Source organism: Acartia tonsa, chromosome 4 (assembly GCF_053477335.1).
Source record: "Acartia tonsa isolate MP-2025a chromosome 4, ASM5347733v1, whole genome shotgun sequence".
Taxonomy (NCBI): domain Eukaryota; kingdom Metazoa; phylum Arthropoda; class Copepoda; order Calanoida; family Acartiidae; genus Acartia; species Acartia tonsa.
The window spans coordinates 2,470,929-2,484,060 of record NC_137263.1 but is presented as its reverse complement, the minus strand read 5'-3'; the positions used below and the strand labels follow the sequence as shown (position 1 = coordinate 2,484,060).

The 13,132-nt window shown below is 30.9% G+C and overlaps 1 protein-coding gene across 1 annotated transcript; it reads right to left on the bottom strand.

Moving 5' to 3' along the window:
* Window positions 1–2,626: 2,626 nt before the first annotated feature.
* LOC145315671 (cofilin/actin-depolymerizing factor homolog) lies at window positions 2,627–10,391 on the bottom strand. The gene is made up of 4 exons (XM_080155680.1): window positions 10,168–10,391; window positions 7,283–7,382; window positions 3,474–3,657; window positions 2,627–3,185 (listed from the first exon to the last, which is right to left on the bottom strand). The coding sequence occupies exons 1-4, from the start codon at window positions 10,259–10,261 to the stop codon at window positions 3,117–3,119; spliced, it is 447 nt and encodes a 148-aa protein (XP_080011806.1). The 5' UTR covers window positions 10,262–10,391; the 3' UTR covers window positions 2,627–3,116.
* Between the last annotated feature and the right edge of the window lie 2,741 nt (window positions 10,392–13,132).

Below are 13,132 nucleotides of genomic sequence, written 5' to 3'. Positions count from 1 at the left end.
AAAATTTTTCATATAATTCAGATATGCAATCGGTTTTTTTGTAGACCTCTTATTTTTTAAGTAATTTAAGTTTTTTTTAAAAAAGATTAAGTCGATTTTAAGGTACTAAAACGCAACAAAAAAAAGGAAGAAAATGTCCATTATGTACAAAAATAGTAAGATCTTTAATTTGACACCTTACTTTTTGAATTTTGTCAGGTAATTATTGAAAAAATTGATTTTTTTAAACCCACAAGAATAAAAACTTTGAACTTAATTTTATCATTTCACAGGTAAAAAAATATGGGTTCATATATACCTTTAGAATCAGAAAAATATTACGAATCCATTGTAAGCAAAATTTTAAAAAAGTAAAAAAATAAAAAATAAACAAATGGCCATTTATATTTTTTGTTCAGGCAACACTTTTGTCTTCCCTTTTTTACCCCCTCTTTACCCCCTCTTTACCCCTTTCCCATTTTTATACTCAATTCAAGAATTAAGACGTTGCCTGTATAATATAATATGATATTTTCATATAATTATTTATTGTAGTTTATATACTATATTGTAAACTTTTTTTTTCAATTTTGCTTACAATGGATTCGTAATATTTTTCTGATTCTAAAGGTATATATGAACCCATATTTTTTTACCTGTGAAATGATAAAATTAAGATCAAAGTTTTTATTCTCGTGGGTTTAAAAAAATCGATTTTTTCAATAATTACCTGACAGAATTGAAAAAGTAAGGTGTCAAATTAAAGATCTTACTATTTTTGTTCATAATGGCCATTTTCTTTCTTTTTTTTGTTGCATTTTAGTACCTTAAAATCGACTTAATCTTTTTTAAAAAAACTTAAATTACTTAAAAAATAAGAGGTCTACAAAAAAACCGATTGCATATCTGAATTCTATGAAAAATTTTACATCTACTACTTACTAAAAGAACCGGCTAGCTATAAAAAAAAAGTTGATACACCTTCTTTTAAAAAATATCCAAAGTTTTTGATCCAACGATTAAGATTATAATACTTTGGGTACCAGTGTAATTTAAAGTCTTATGTCCTCTCCCTCCCTTGGGTACAGGTTTTAAAAATCTATCAATAAAAGATCACTGTGAATTATTCTTCCCTTTTATTAAATATAATATTCCCCCCTACAGCAATTCATGGTTGACCATCATTCAAACTAACAAAAATTATTTATTCTTAAAGGATTGTGTTCAGAATATTAGAGCAAAACACTAGAGCAAAAAAGGGTTAAAACTGTATCTCCCCATCACAATGGCCTTGTGCCGACTCTCAATTGGGTCATTGAAAATCTACCAATGGTGTTGGGAATATTAATACAACCAAGTAGCAGAAAACAATTTGCTAGCAGACGAAAAAGGTTATTGAAAAAGGGAGGGAGGTAGTTATCTGTATATATATACATCTGTACTATAGATCTGTTTTCAGAATAACTCAAAACTATTGATAAAAATACAATTTTTTTGAAAATAAAGGGGGAGGGGGTTCTGTATGATCTAAAAATTGGTAAAAAATGAAAGCACTTTGTTAGCTTGATTAGAGTCACACTTATTGGCAACCATTTTTTTGCTGGTACAGGGATTTGGAACCTGCAAAAAACTATTGTCCTCCGAGTCTGTACCAAAAGAATCTCGCTACCCGCTGAACCGATATAGTTCTCCTTTACATAAGTCGTGGGAAGGTTTATACCTATTTTTGCACCTTTAAAAGATTACTTTTCTTTTTAAAACTGAAATAAAAATTTGTCGAATTGCATTACATATTGTCCTGTATGGTTTTAGACCATTTTTAAAAAATAATGATAATTTTTTTCTTCTGATGTAAAATCCCTCCTTTTCTTGTTATTGTTGTAAGCAAAGAAATGACCTCTATAATTAGTTGACTTAAAAGTTTTAGAAGCATAGCTACTATACAATTCTCAATCTTAAACTCAGAGAGGTAGGGGACATTGGCTACTTTTTACACTAGTCCCAAAAGTTTTATAATAATCTTTTTATATTTGTTGGATTATGACTTACATTGAATTTTGATTGGTTTGGTTCTTTAAGTTGGGTTTCCAAACATTTCAATCACTAAGTGTATGTTATTATTTGGGATGTAAATCAATTTATAGGCCATTGTCTTATCCCTTTAAATCCTGGATAATTATTTGACTTAAAAGCTTTAGAAACACAGGTTATATACAATTCCCAATCTTTAACTCCTGATAAGTATGCCAGACTGCTTTTTTCTTTAATACTGATTTGTTTTCTTAATATAGTTATAGTTTATGTCTTCGTTACTTATGGGTTTTGTCATCTTTGTTTTCTGTTTCATAGAGAAAATAAAAACTACAAACTCTTAATTTAAACAAGAAAGATTATGCCCATAAGTAGCTGAGCAGATTATTTAAAGATCATACAACTGGGACAATTAGTCAATATGTGGCGCAGTAACAACAAGCTAAAAATGTATTGATATTAAAGAACAATTTACTGTTATACAGTAGCAGTTCATTACAGCTTGTTTCATATTTAGTCTACTGGTCTTGGTGGCATATGCATGTACTTATGTATAATACATACACTAAAAAGTATATTTATAATAGACGTTTGGTAAATTAGATTAAAAAACAGATTTCACAATGATTGTTTATTGTGGAAAACAATAGAAAAATAGTTTACAATAAGTAAATCAATAAGAATAAATATTCATTTTACCTCAGGTTTTTAACAAAAATGAACATTCAAGTTACACACATTTTTAATAGCAATAATATATGATTATTTGTATTAGTAGTACAAAAACAGAGTTTTCAAATCCTTTAAATAATTAATTTTGTCCAAATTATTCATTCTTAAAATGAATAACACTTGAACAGAATGGTTAAACTGGTATCAAAAGCTTTGGGGATATCAGAAAGCGCTTAGCAAAATTTAAGCAGCTTTTTGTTCAGTAAATAAATAATGCATTGATTGAAGGTTACATGAAATATCAACATTTCATTGGCAGTTCTTAAACCTTTTTATTTTAGCCATTTCCCCGGTTTTTTTGTGTGGTTGAAACAAGGCTTAGGATACAAAACGAAGACGACATTAGTTTAAATAATTTGGCGCGGTATTTGATCTTAGATTCTGTCCATTTTCCTCAGCTGTTCTTCAACACACTCGGCAGAAGCCTCAGATTCGTCAGTGGCCTAAATGAAATAATTTTATTCAATAAACACTTTTGACTATTTCATACTTTTTGTATAAAACTAAGTCATTAAAATCTACCCCCAGATTTTCTTGAAAACTTTTAAGAAGACTTTATGTTGAACCCAATGAAGTTAAACTAAATTAACCAACTGTTGATAAAAATAATTGGTTAAAAATTTTGGTCATCGCAAAAAAGAGAAGATTTTATAAATCTTTGAGCATCAGTTTAATTTTCAGTCAAATGCCCCCTTCCTCCCTAAGCAAAACTATTCTAAACATGATTGTACCTGTATGTACTTCTGGATGCCAACCAGGCACTTCTTCAGGGCGTCAAATGAGGAGGAGTACAACATCTTTTTCTTGATCTTGGCAGAGTCCGGGCACCAGGACATCAGGAACAGCTTCTCCTTCTTAGAGGCCTCAGAGGTGCCCTGACACTGGTGGGTGTACTCGAAATCAAACACGCCATACCTGAAATATTGACCAGTTTGAGTTATTGTCTATAAAGATCTTTGAATATCTTCGTTGGATATCACTTGATTTTTAAACCTTTAATTTTTAATCTTGTAATTTAATTGTATTCAAAAATCCTATTACTCTTTATTCATTACTCTTTTACAACAATTAACAGGAAAGTAACAATAGTTTTACTCTTTAATTTTTACTCCATGATAAATAATTATATTATAAGAAATATTTTAAGCATGTTATATTTGTTTATTTATATTAAACTTATAATAACTCTTTTATTCTTACTCTATTAGAATTATTATAATATGTTAGTAAAAGCTACAAATTACAATTTGTACTTTGGATAATGATATATTATTTCTACTCCTTACTTGTTACTCTATGACAATAATGATTATATCAAGATTCTAAAAGTAACCTACACATTACTCTTTTTTTTACTCTATGATTATATTAGAAGTTCACTCTTTAATTATTGCTCTATGATAATAATGATTATATCGACATAACAAAAATAACTTGCGTTAGTTTACAAGTTATTGGCAAAAAATGCAACTTCTATAAATTTCTGATAATATTCATTTAAATACTTTTATTAAACCCCCCTCTCTTCTTTAAAATAAACTTTTAAATCTTTTCTTGTGTTTAAAATAAGTAATTTGTCATGTGTACTTTAAGATCTCGGTAACAACTGGTTCGAAAAGTCAACTAGGCTGGATTTGTGCTATTTTGGAAAGAGGAAAGGGGGGGGGGGGTTATTTGATCCTTAATGATTAAAAGTGACATTAAACAGCAAAAAAACTTTTTCTGATAATATGTTCTCAAAAATAAATTTGCTAATTCGTTGGATTAAAAACTTTGGGTACTTTATTTAGTTGTACAATCTAGCAGTGTCTTGTCATTATTAATCGTCTGCTAGCAATAGGGTCATGGCTGTTTGGGGCAGGTAGTTATCTACGATTCTCTTGGGTAAAACAATAATGTAAAAATGTAAGTAGAAAAATGGACCTAATCGTTCCTGTAATTGTTTTACTGAACCAAAGTTTGTATATTTATTCCAAGTAAAACCAGAAGATGCAATGGTCTAGACGTCAAAATGTAAAAAAAATATTTTCTAGAAAACAAGGATGATAACATCCATAAAAGCAAAGCACTGAAACGATAGGACAAACGGACATTAACACTTGTATAGTGTTAGAACTGAATAATCAAAATATAAAAGTATAAGAGTCGAAGCAAAATTGTAAGTAAATTTGTTGAAAAACTGCTTGATACAGGATAATGTTTATGGACATACTTACATTTTTAGGACTTGAATATAGAGTTGCTTCGCTTATAATATTGTACTTTGTTGTCCCAGGAATCAATATACCAAAAATCAGATCAAACGGATAATACGATCTCATAAAAATATTTTTATAAAAAAGTAGAAAAATCAACATGTTTAAAATGAACGTACAGACATTCTGGTAATGATTAAAGAGTTGCTACGCTTTCTAAATCGTACCTAACTACTACTGAAATCACCATGTAAAGTTTGAAATAGATAGGAAAATTCTAACATGCCTAAATTAACGAATAAAAGCTATCTATCTCGGACGGGCGTACGGAAGGACCTACCTTAATTATAGAAAAGCTTCGCTTTTAAAAACAGAAGTAAATTCAATACCAACGAAGCTTATTTATTAACTTTTTATTCAGAGAAATATAAATTGTACTTTCATTTCAGGTTTAAGAATTAAATTTTTTAAGGGTAATTCTGGAAATGGATATAGAATACGTGGATATATTAACAGGGTAAAAATTGTCGTCAATTAAGCTTGCTAATATGGATATCACTTATTAGCTAGTTTTTCCATCCAGTAGGAAGGGAAATTGGAATCTTAGGCGTCGATATTTTAGCCAGCTGCCAGCATCACTTTATCAGAGTAAATAAAAAATGTGGTGCAACAAACAAGTAAAAATCTATGAATTATTACACTTCTGAGTTTATCAATTAATCCAGTATTAAACAAGGATGGTTCAAAGACACTCATAACATAATCAAGTGTGTTATCATGCAGATGCGCTTGAGAATCTTCATGTCACAAAAACATTGGTCAGCGGAATCATCACAAAAAAAGTCAGCCGTCTATCTTTCTAAATTTTCATACGTCTATCGCAAAAAGAAGCCAAGAAAATCACGGTAACCCAAATCCTTTCAGACAGACAGACATATATTTGAAATTATTGAGTAGCATCGCTACTAAAAACAGCTAAATATTTATTTTTATATTTTTTTTCATGATTCATTAGTATGAAAATCATGGATAAAAATAAATTTTAATGTGAAAATGATAGTTTTTTTATAACATTGAAGTGAGTATGCAAAATAGAGTACAATTGTACAGGGTTCGGGGAAAGGTAAATGGCAATATTAAATCATTCAATTTTTTTGTGGGTTAGCCCCCCCCCCCCTAAATAGTTAAAAACCTTCCATGGACCCCAGAGAAAGGATAATCATCTTGGTTCATCGGTTAGCGAGATCCTTTGATACACACAGATAGACAATCAAACATATTGTTACTTTTATATATGAATAATACTTGATATATTAGGTATTACTTGGATGATGCACAAGATTTTCATGTACTCTGACAAAGTGATGCCCGCAGCTGGCTAAAATGAAAATTCTCCCTTACTTCCCTCCCTTTCTACAAGGTGAGCGAAATGACCATTAAATGAGGTCCATAATAGCAATCTAAAGTGATAATAAATTTTTCCTTGTCAATATATTCACGTATATCCTATTTCCATTCCCTTATTCCTGGTAAATATAGATAACCAATATTACCTTGTTTGTAAGTTTTTAAAAAAAGTTATGAATATACATAATTTGCGTCAAAAAAGGGAAAGAGATCATGGATCTAAAGGGATAAGACAATTTCTGATAAATTTATGTACATTGATGATATACAAAATTACCCCTTATTACAATTAGTGGTTGAAAGTTTGGACACTCGACTAAATGAACCACCCAATCAAAATTCTATAAAGATACCCAAAGTTGTTAGGCCAACGAATAAGAAAATGTTATTGAATTATTTTTGGGCTATCGTTATAGCTAGTGAATATGATACTACAGAAGAATTATAGTGAACAAGGATGACAACATCCATAAAAGCGAAGCTCTGAACCGGGAAGACAAACGTACATTAACACTTGTAGAGTGTCAGAACTGAATAATCAGAATGTAAGTGTATAAAAAATCGAAACAAATTGTATGTAAACTTGTTGAAAAACTGCTGAAGTACAGGATATTGTTTAAGGGCATATTTAAAAGTACTTGATTATAGAAATGCTTCGCTTATAAAATTGTACTTTGCTGTCCTAAGAATCAGTATTTCAAAAATCAGATCAATCGGATAATTTAATCACATACAAATTCATTGTTAAAAAAGTTAAAAATCAACATGTTTAAAATGGAAGTACGGACATTCTGGTAACGATTATAGAGTTGGCTTTCTAAAACTACAACAGGAATCACCATAAATAATTTAAAATCAAAATTAAAAGAGCTAACTGTCTGTTACGTACGGACGGATGACCCTATAGATAGCAAATAAAGTGAAAAATAGCCACAAACCTGCAGTCATCGGGTCCAGCGCCAGTGATATCCATGAGGAAGTCATTATAATTTCTATCTCTGTCGCCAATCTTCTCTACAGCAATCATTTTCTCATCCTGTAGGTGTTTTTATTTTGATCTTTTTTCTGCTTTTAAAAGTGAAAAAAATGGCTTGAACATTGATATCGTACTTTTTTATTTTATCACCAACGGGTACGTCCCTAGAGGCCTCTAGGGGAACTTGAGGGGAGGGGGAAATTTCTCTTTAAAGGGTGTAGCTATCTTCCCCAAAAATAGGTATTAACATTCACTGGACACAGCATGAAACAGCTGAATTTAGAAAGCAAAGTTTAATGAAATTATTTTTCGTCTGCAGAATTTTAGGTCTTTGCAATTGGAAAGCATTTAGTAATCTGTTTATACATCTATTCTATAAATTTATTGGTGTAGCTATCCTCCCAAAAAATAGTTATTAACATTCACTGGACCTATAAAAAGCTTTATTGTAAAGGAAAAGCACATAGACACAAAGACAGACAGACATTATGTTACTTTTATATAAAGAAAAAAGGGGGGAGGGGCTCAAATGGCAGTGTCCTTCCCCGCCCTCAAAATAACCTAAAACCTTCGTAGGACCAATGTAAACAAATTATGGAACAAGATGTATAACCGTTTACAAGATCTTAGCATACATTATTATAAACACATACATTAAGTTAACCTGTAATATAAAGTATATAAATTGATTATGTTTTTCGGAAAAGCTCTATAATTGTCTTAGGGTGGTTTTATGCTATGTATTTAACATCAACCAACCCTTCTCCCTCCCCTAAAGTCTAGAAGCGAAGGAGCTAGTATGGAATACTAAGATTCTTAAAATTTTTTAAGAATCTTACATTTATACCTGGCTATGAGTAATAAATAATAATATTCTTCTTTTTAAATGACTAATTTTTTTTGTGAGTCAAAACAATTTTAGGTGAGACTGGGAGAGATATGGAATTTCAATAAAAAGTTATTTATCGCATCGTATTATAGACAGCTTTCACGGACACTAAGATTAAAATCAGTTTTTTAGCCGCAAGAAGCAGGCTAACAAAACTGGTAATATTCTTATGATATTTCATTTCATTATTCGTGAAAAATTGTCTGTAATATGATGCTATGCATAATTTTTCAGTATGGCTGAGAACCGGTTCTAATCCAGAGGATAAAATCAGTTTTAAGCCATAGTGGAGGAAAAAATCAAAATTTATTCGCTTATTTTAAAATTTTTTATCTTTCTGGTGTTTTGATCCTAAGATTTTGATTTGTTAGTATCTATATGCTAGCAGGAATAAAGGGGATATCACAATGGACTACAGGGGAAAAATTGTTGTGCATTAAGTATACTAACATTAAACTCGTCTATTGGTCAGTTCGTTTATCAAGCATATGAGGGGCGGAATTGGGTAAAGGGGGTTATTTTAGCCGGCTGCAAGTTTCACTTTATTAGATAACAAGCAAATCTGATAGAAGATCCAAGTAAAAACATATCCATTACTATAAATGAATCTGACCCCAAAATACAATTCCACTTGACATTTGCCTTTGGTAGCTTAAAAATATTTAAAGAACGGTTAGAATGAATTAATTGATGACAATTTTTTATCTTTCCCCCAATTATTTTTAATTATATAAGCATAATTTAGGTGAAGATAAATTTATTGTTCCTTGACCTTTCCCAGCATGCTTGAACAGTTAGTAAATGTTTATTTTTGAACAGGAGACTTTCAAATCTTACAAAAGGCAGGGATCTTAAGGGATAAGACAATGGCCGATAAATTACTGTACATCCTCAATGACGATACATATAATTACCCATCTGTAGATTAAAACGTTTGGACACTCAACTAAATGAACCAACTAATCAAAACTTAATAAAAGTCTCAAAAGTTATTACACCAAGAAATAAGAACACGTTATTATAAAACTTTGGGGACAAGTGTAATAAACTGCCCAATGTCCCCTCCCTCCCTGATACAGGGCTGCTAGTAGGGGGAATCTTTAACTTTGTTTTAACAGTAAATAAAAGTACATACTATGATATAAATAAAACTAGCGGCAGCGCCCCTGGTTACTTACTCCGTAAAAAATAGCTTAAAACCACCTAAAACTAAACTTAGCAGAATTCAGACTCATAAAAAGTTTCCGAAAATTTTATTATAAACTATACACCTTAAGTTTCATTTAAATAAACTAGCGGCTTCAGCTTATACAACTATGGCACTTTCATAAAATAGCCTATAAAAAGCTTCAAGAGAAAAAAAACTCATAAATTTTACCATTTAGAAACCATCAAGAGAATACTTCATTATATACTAGCATTTGCGCCCCTAGCATCTAGGGGATCTATATTCTAAGGAATTTGGAAGAGCTAAAAAAAAAGCCTAAAACAATATCCAGGCTTTTTTATAACAATAGATATCAAAAAACCATCTTAGGGCTTATAAGAAGCTTCACTGTAAAGAAGAACACTGTCGATTCAACTGTTAGTGAGATCCCTCGCTACAGACCAAAAAAGCTTTTTATAGTAGGATATTTTTTTCTCTTATGAACAAAAATAAAATTATATTAAATAGTCTAATTTTTAATTTAAGATGAACTGAAAATAATAATAAGTTTAAATGCCATAAAATTACAGAAAAAAAAACAAGTTAATAAAGATTCACCCAGTACAATGACCTACATTCCTAGGCGACTTTTTACATTTCTATAAATAGACCACCACAAAAAAAATGCAATTTTAATTTTTGTGAAAAAAGAGAGACAAAATAACTATTAAGGGTGAAAAAAGTTATTTAATACTATAAAAATATAATTTTATATTAATCAGAATCATCAAAAAAAGATCATAATTTTCCTTGATATAGAAAACGAGATATCTGTAGGACTTTTTCTTCTTAATATCATCATACTTAATCTTCACCTCCTCGGAGACTTTGACCCCGCTAGCCATGGTGATCTAGGCGTCCTTGTTCCCCCTGATCACGTGGTATATAAGCCTCGGGTTGGTCACACACTACACTAGTGCACTATAGGTCAAGTTTCTCTACTCTGAGTGCGGCTAGGCGAGGACAGCGGTCGGGCCAACACTACTACCTGAAAAATTGTGACTCTCTCTCTCTTTTTCTACCCTCCTCCCCCAAAATGAAATCTTCTCATCTCATTTACAATATTCCCCTTTCCCCCACTAACAGTACATGCTTTCTTTTCCCACTTTGTGTGCAAAGATAGGTATTCTAAAAAAATATAGTACAACCTCTTGGAGAAATAGGACAATAACATGAGAAGGGAATTTCACATTGATGATAATTTTCATCTTCAACAAAAAATTGTTTTATTACTTCTAAAAATATGACAAAAAAAGAAGATTTGTCTCAAAAATAAATGTGTTTGCAAATGATAAGTAGGAGATCAAATAACATTTTTCTTTTTTTTTTCTTGGTCTACAATTTTGCATTTATTTATCAGAAAGATCACACCTCTCCAGTTTCCCCCTTTAACCTCTTTAACTATCTTTAAGAAGCTGCAGGCCTTAAAAAAGGGAAAAGGGGGACAATGGGAAGAAAAGGGGATAATCATTGGGGCGTTTACCAAAGGGGTAAAAATCTATTTGAGTCATGAATGTGAATGTGTGAGTGTAAATTTGTGTTTGAGTGTGTGGATTGGTGTCAAGTCATAACGAGGGGGGGTGAGATATTTACTCCTTTCCTTTTGTATCTCCTTTTCTCTCAATTATTAGGTTAATTTCATAATATTTCTATTTCCAAAAACCAGATAATATGTTGAAATTATATAAAAAGCTAATTCTAATACCATTGTCTAAACACTTCTAATAATATTATAACTAAAAAGGGGGAAAAATTGAGAAATGGGGAATTTTCCACCTCTGAACCTATAAGAATGCAGGGTAATTAAAAAGAAAACATTTACTAAAATGTACTCCAGATAGTTTTGTAGAATTATTCTTATAGAAAAGTAACAGGATGTATGTAAGTGTAAGATAGGAAAGTATTTGTGTGTCCATCAGACAATTGATATACTAAACAAGATAGGAAAGTATCTGTGTGTCCATCAGACTATTGATATACTGAACAAGATAGGAAGGTATCTGAGTATCTATCAAACTATTGATATATTGCACAAGATAGAAAAATATCTGTGTCTCCATCAGACAATTGATATACTAAACACTAAACAGGATAGGAAAGTGTCTTTGTGTCCATCAGACTATTGATATACTGATCATGATAGGAAAGTATCTGTGTCCATCATACTATTGATATACTTAACAAGATAGGAAAGTATCTGTGTTTCTATCAGACTATTGATATACTGAACAAGATAGGAAAGTATCTGAGTGTCCATCAGACTATTGATATACTGCACAAGATAGGAAAGTATCTGTGTATCCATCAGACTATTGATATACTGAACAAGATAGGAAAGTATCTGTGTGTACATCAGACTGTTGATATACTGAAAAAGATAGTAGACTATCTGTGTATCCATCAGACTATTGATATACTGAACAAGATAGGAAAGTATCTGTGTGCCATAAAACTAGTGATATACTGAACAAGATAGGAAAGTATCTGAGTGCCATCAGACTATTGATATACTGAACAAGATAGGAAAGTATCTGTGTATCCATCATACTATTGATATACTGGACAAGATAGGAAAGTATCTGTGTGTCCATCAGACTGTTAATACACTGAACAAGATGTGAAAGTATCTGGATGTCCATCAGACTTTTGATATACTGAACAAGATAGGAAAGTATCTTTGTATTAATAAGACTATTGATATACTGAACAAGATAGGAAAGTATCTGTGTGTCCATCAGACTGTTGATATACTGAACAAGATAGAAAAGTATCTATGTGTCCATCAGACTGTTGATATACTGCACAAGATAGGAAAATATCTGTGTGTCCATCAGACTGTTGATATACTGAAAAAGATAGGAGACTATCTGTGTATCCATCAGACTATTGATATACTGAAAAAGATAGGAAAGTATATGTGTGTCAATCAGACTGTTGATATACTGAACAAGATAGGAAAGTATCTGTGTATCCATCAGACTGTTGATACACTGAACAAGATAGGAAAGTATCTGTGTATCCATCAGACTATTGATATACTGAACAAGATAGGAAAGTATCTGTGTTTCTATCAGACTATTGATATACTGCACAAGATAGGAAAGTATCTGTGTGTCCATCAGACTGTTGATATACTGAACAAGATAGGAAAGTATCTGTGTGTCCATCAGACTGTTATGTGATCTCATGCTGCATTCTTTACTGGGTCACAGGAAAAGAACAATTGCAGATAAAGGTCTGTCAATTGAGAGGGGGGGGAATCATCACCCTTCTCCAAGCAAACGATTTGGTTACATTAAAGAACAAAAATAGTATAGGTAGGGAAAAAAACAGACTGAAAAAGCAAATTTTAATGATGCTTTGCTACTTTTTAGAATTTATCTCACATAATCTTTACTTTAAATCTTTTTCTGTGTGTGATGTGTTTGTGTGTGTATGTGTGTGTTTGTGTAAGATGTTCTAAAAAAAAAGGAAAAAATGAACCTTTGAGAAAAAACAAAAAGTAATGAAAGAACAAAATATTTTTTTTTCATTTAATTGATATAAATCAATCTGTATGCCTTATGACTTATTTCGAATTACATTTATTTAAGTTAAAAAAATAAATCTAAGATTATTTATTCTGTTTTACAAGCATAAAGTTAAAACAATATAAGAAAAGATGGAAAGCTGCCTTTCCTTTTAGAAAATTAGGGAAAACGAAAGGGAAAAAAGAG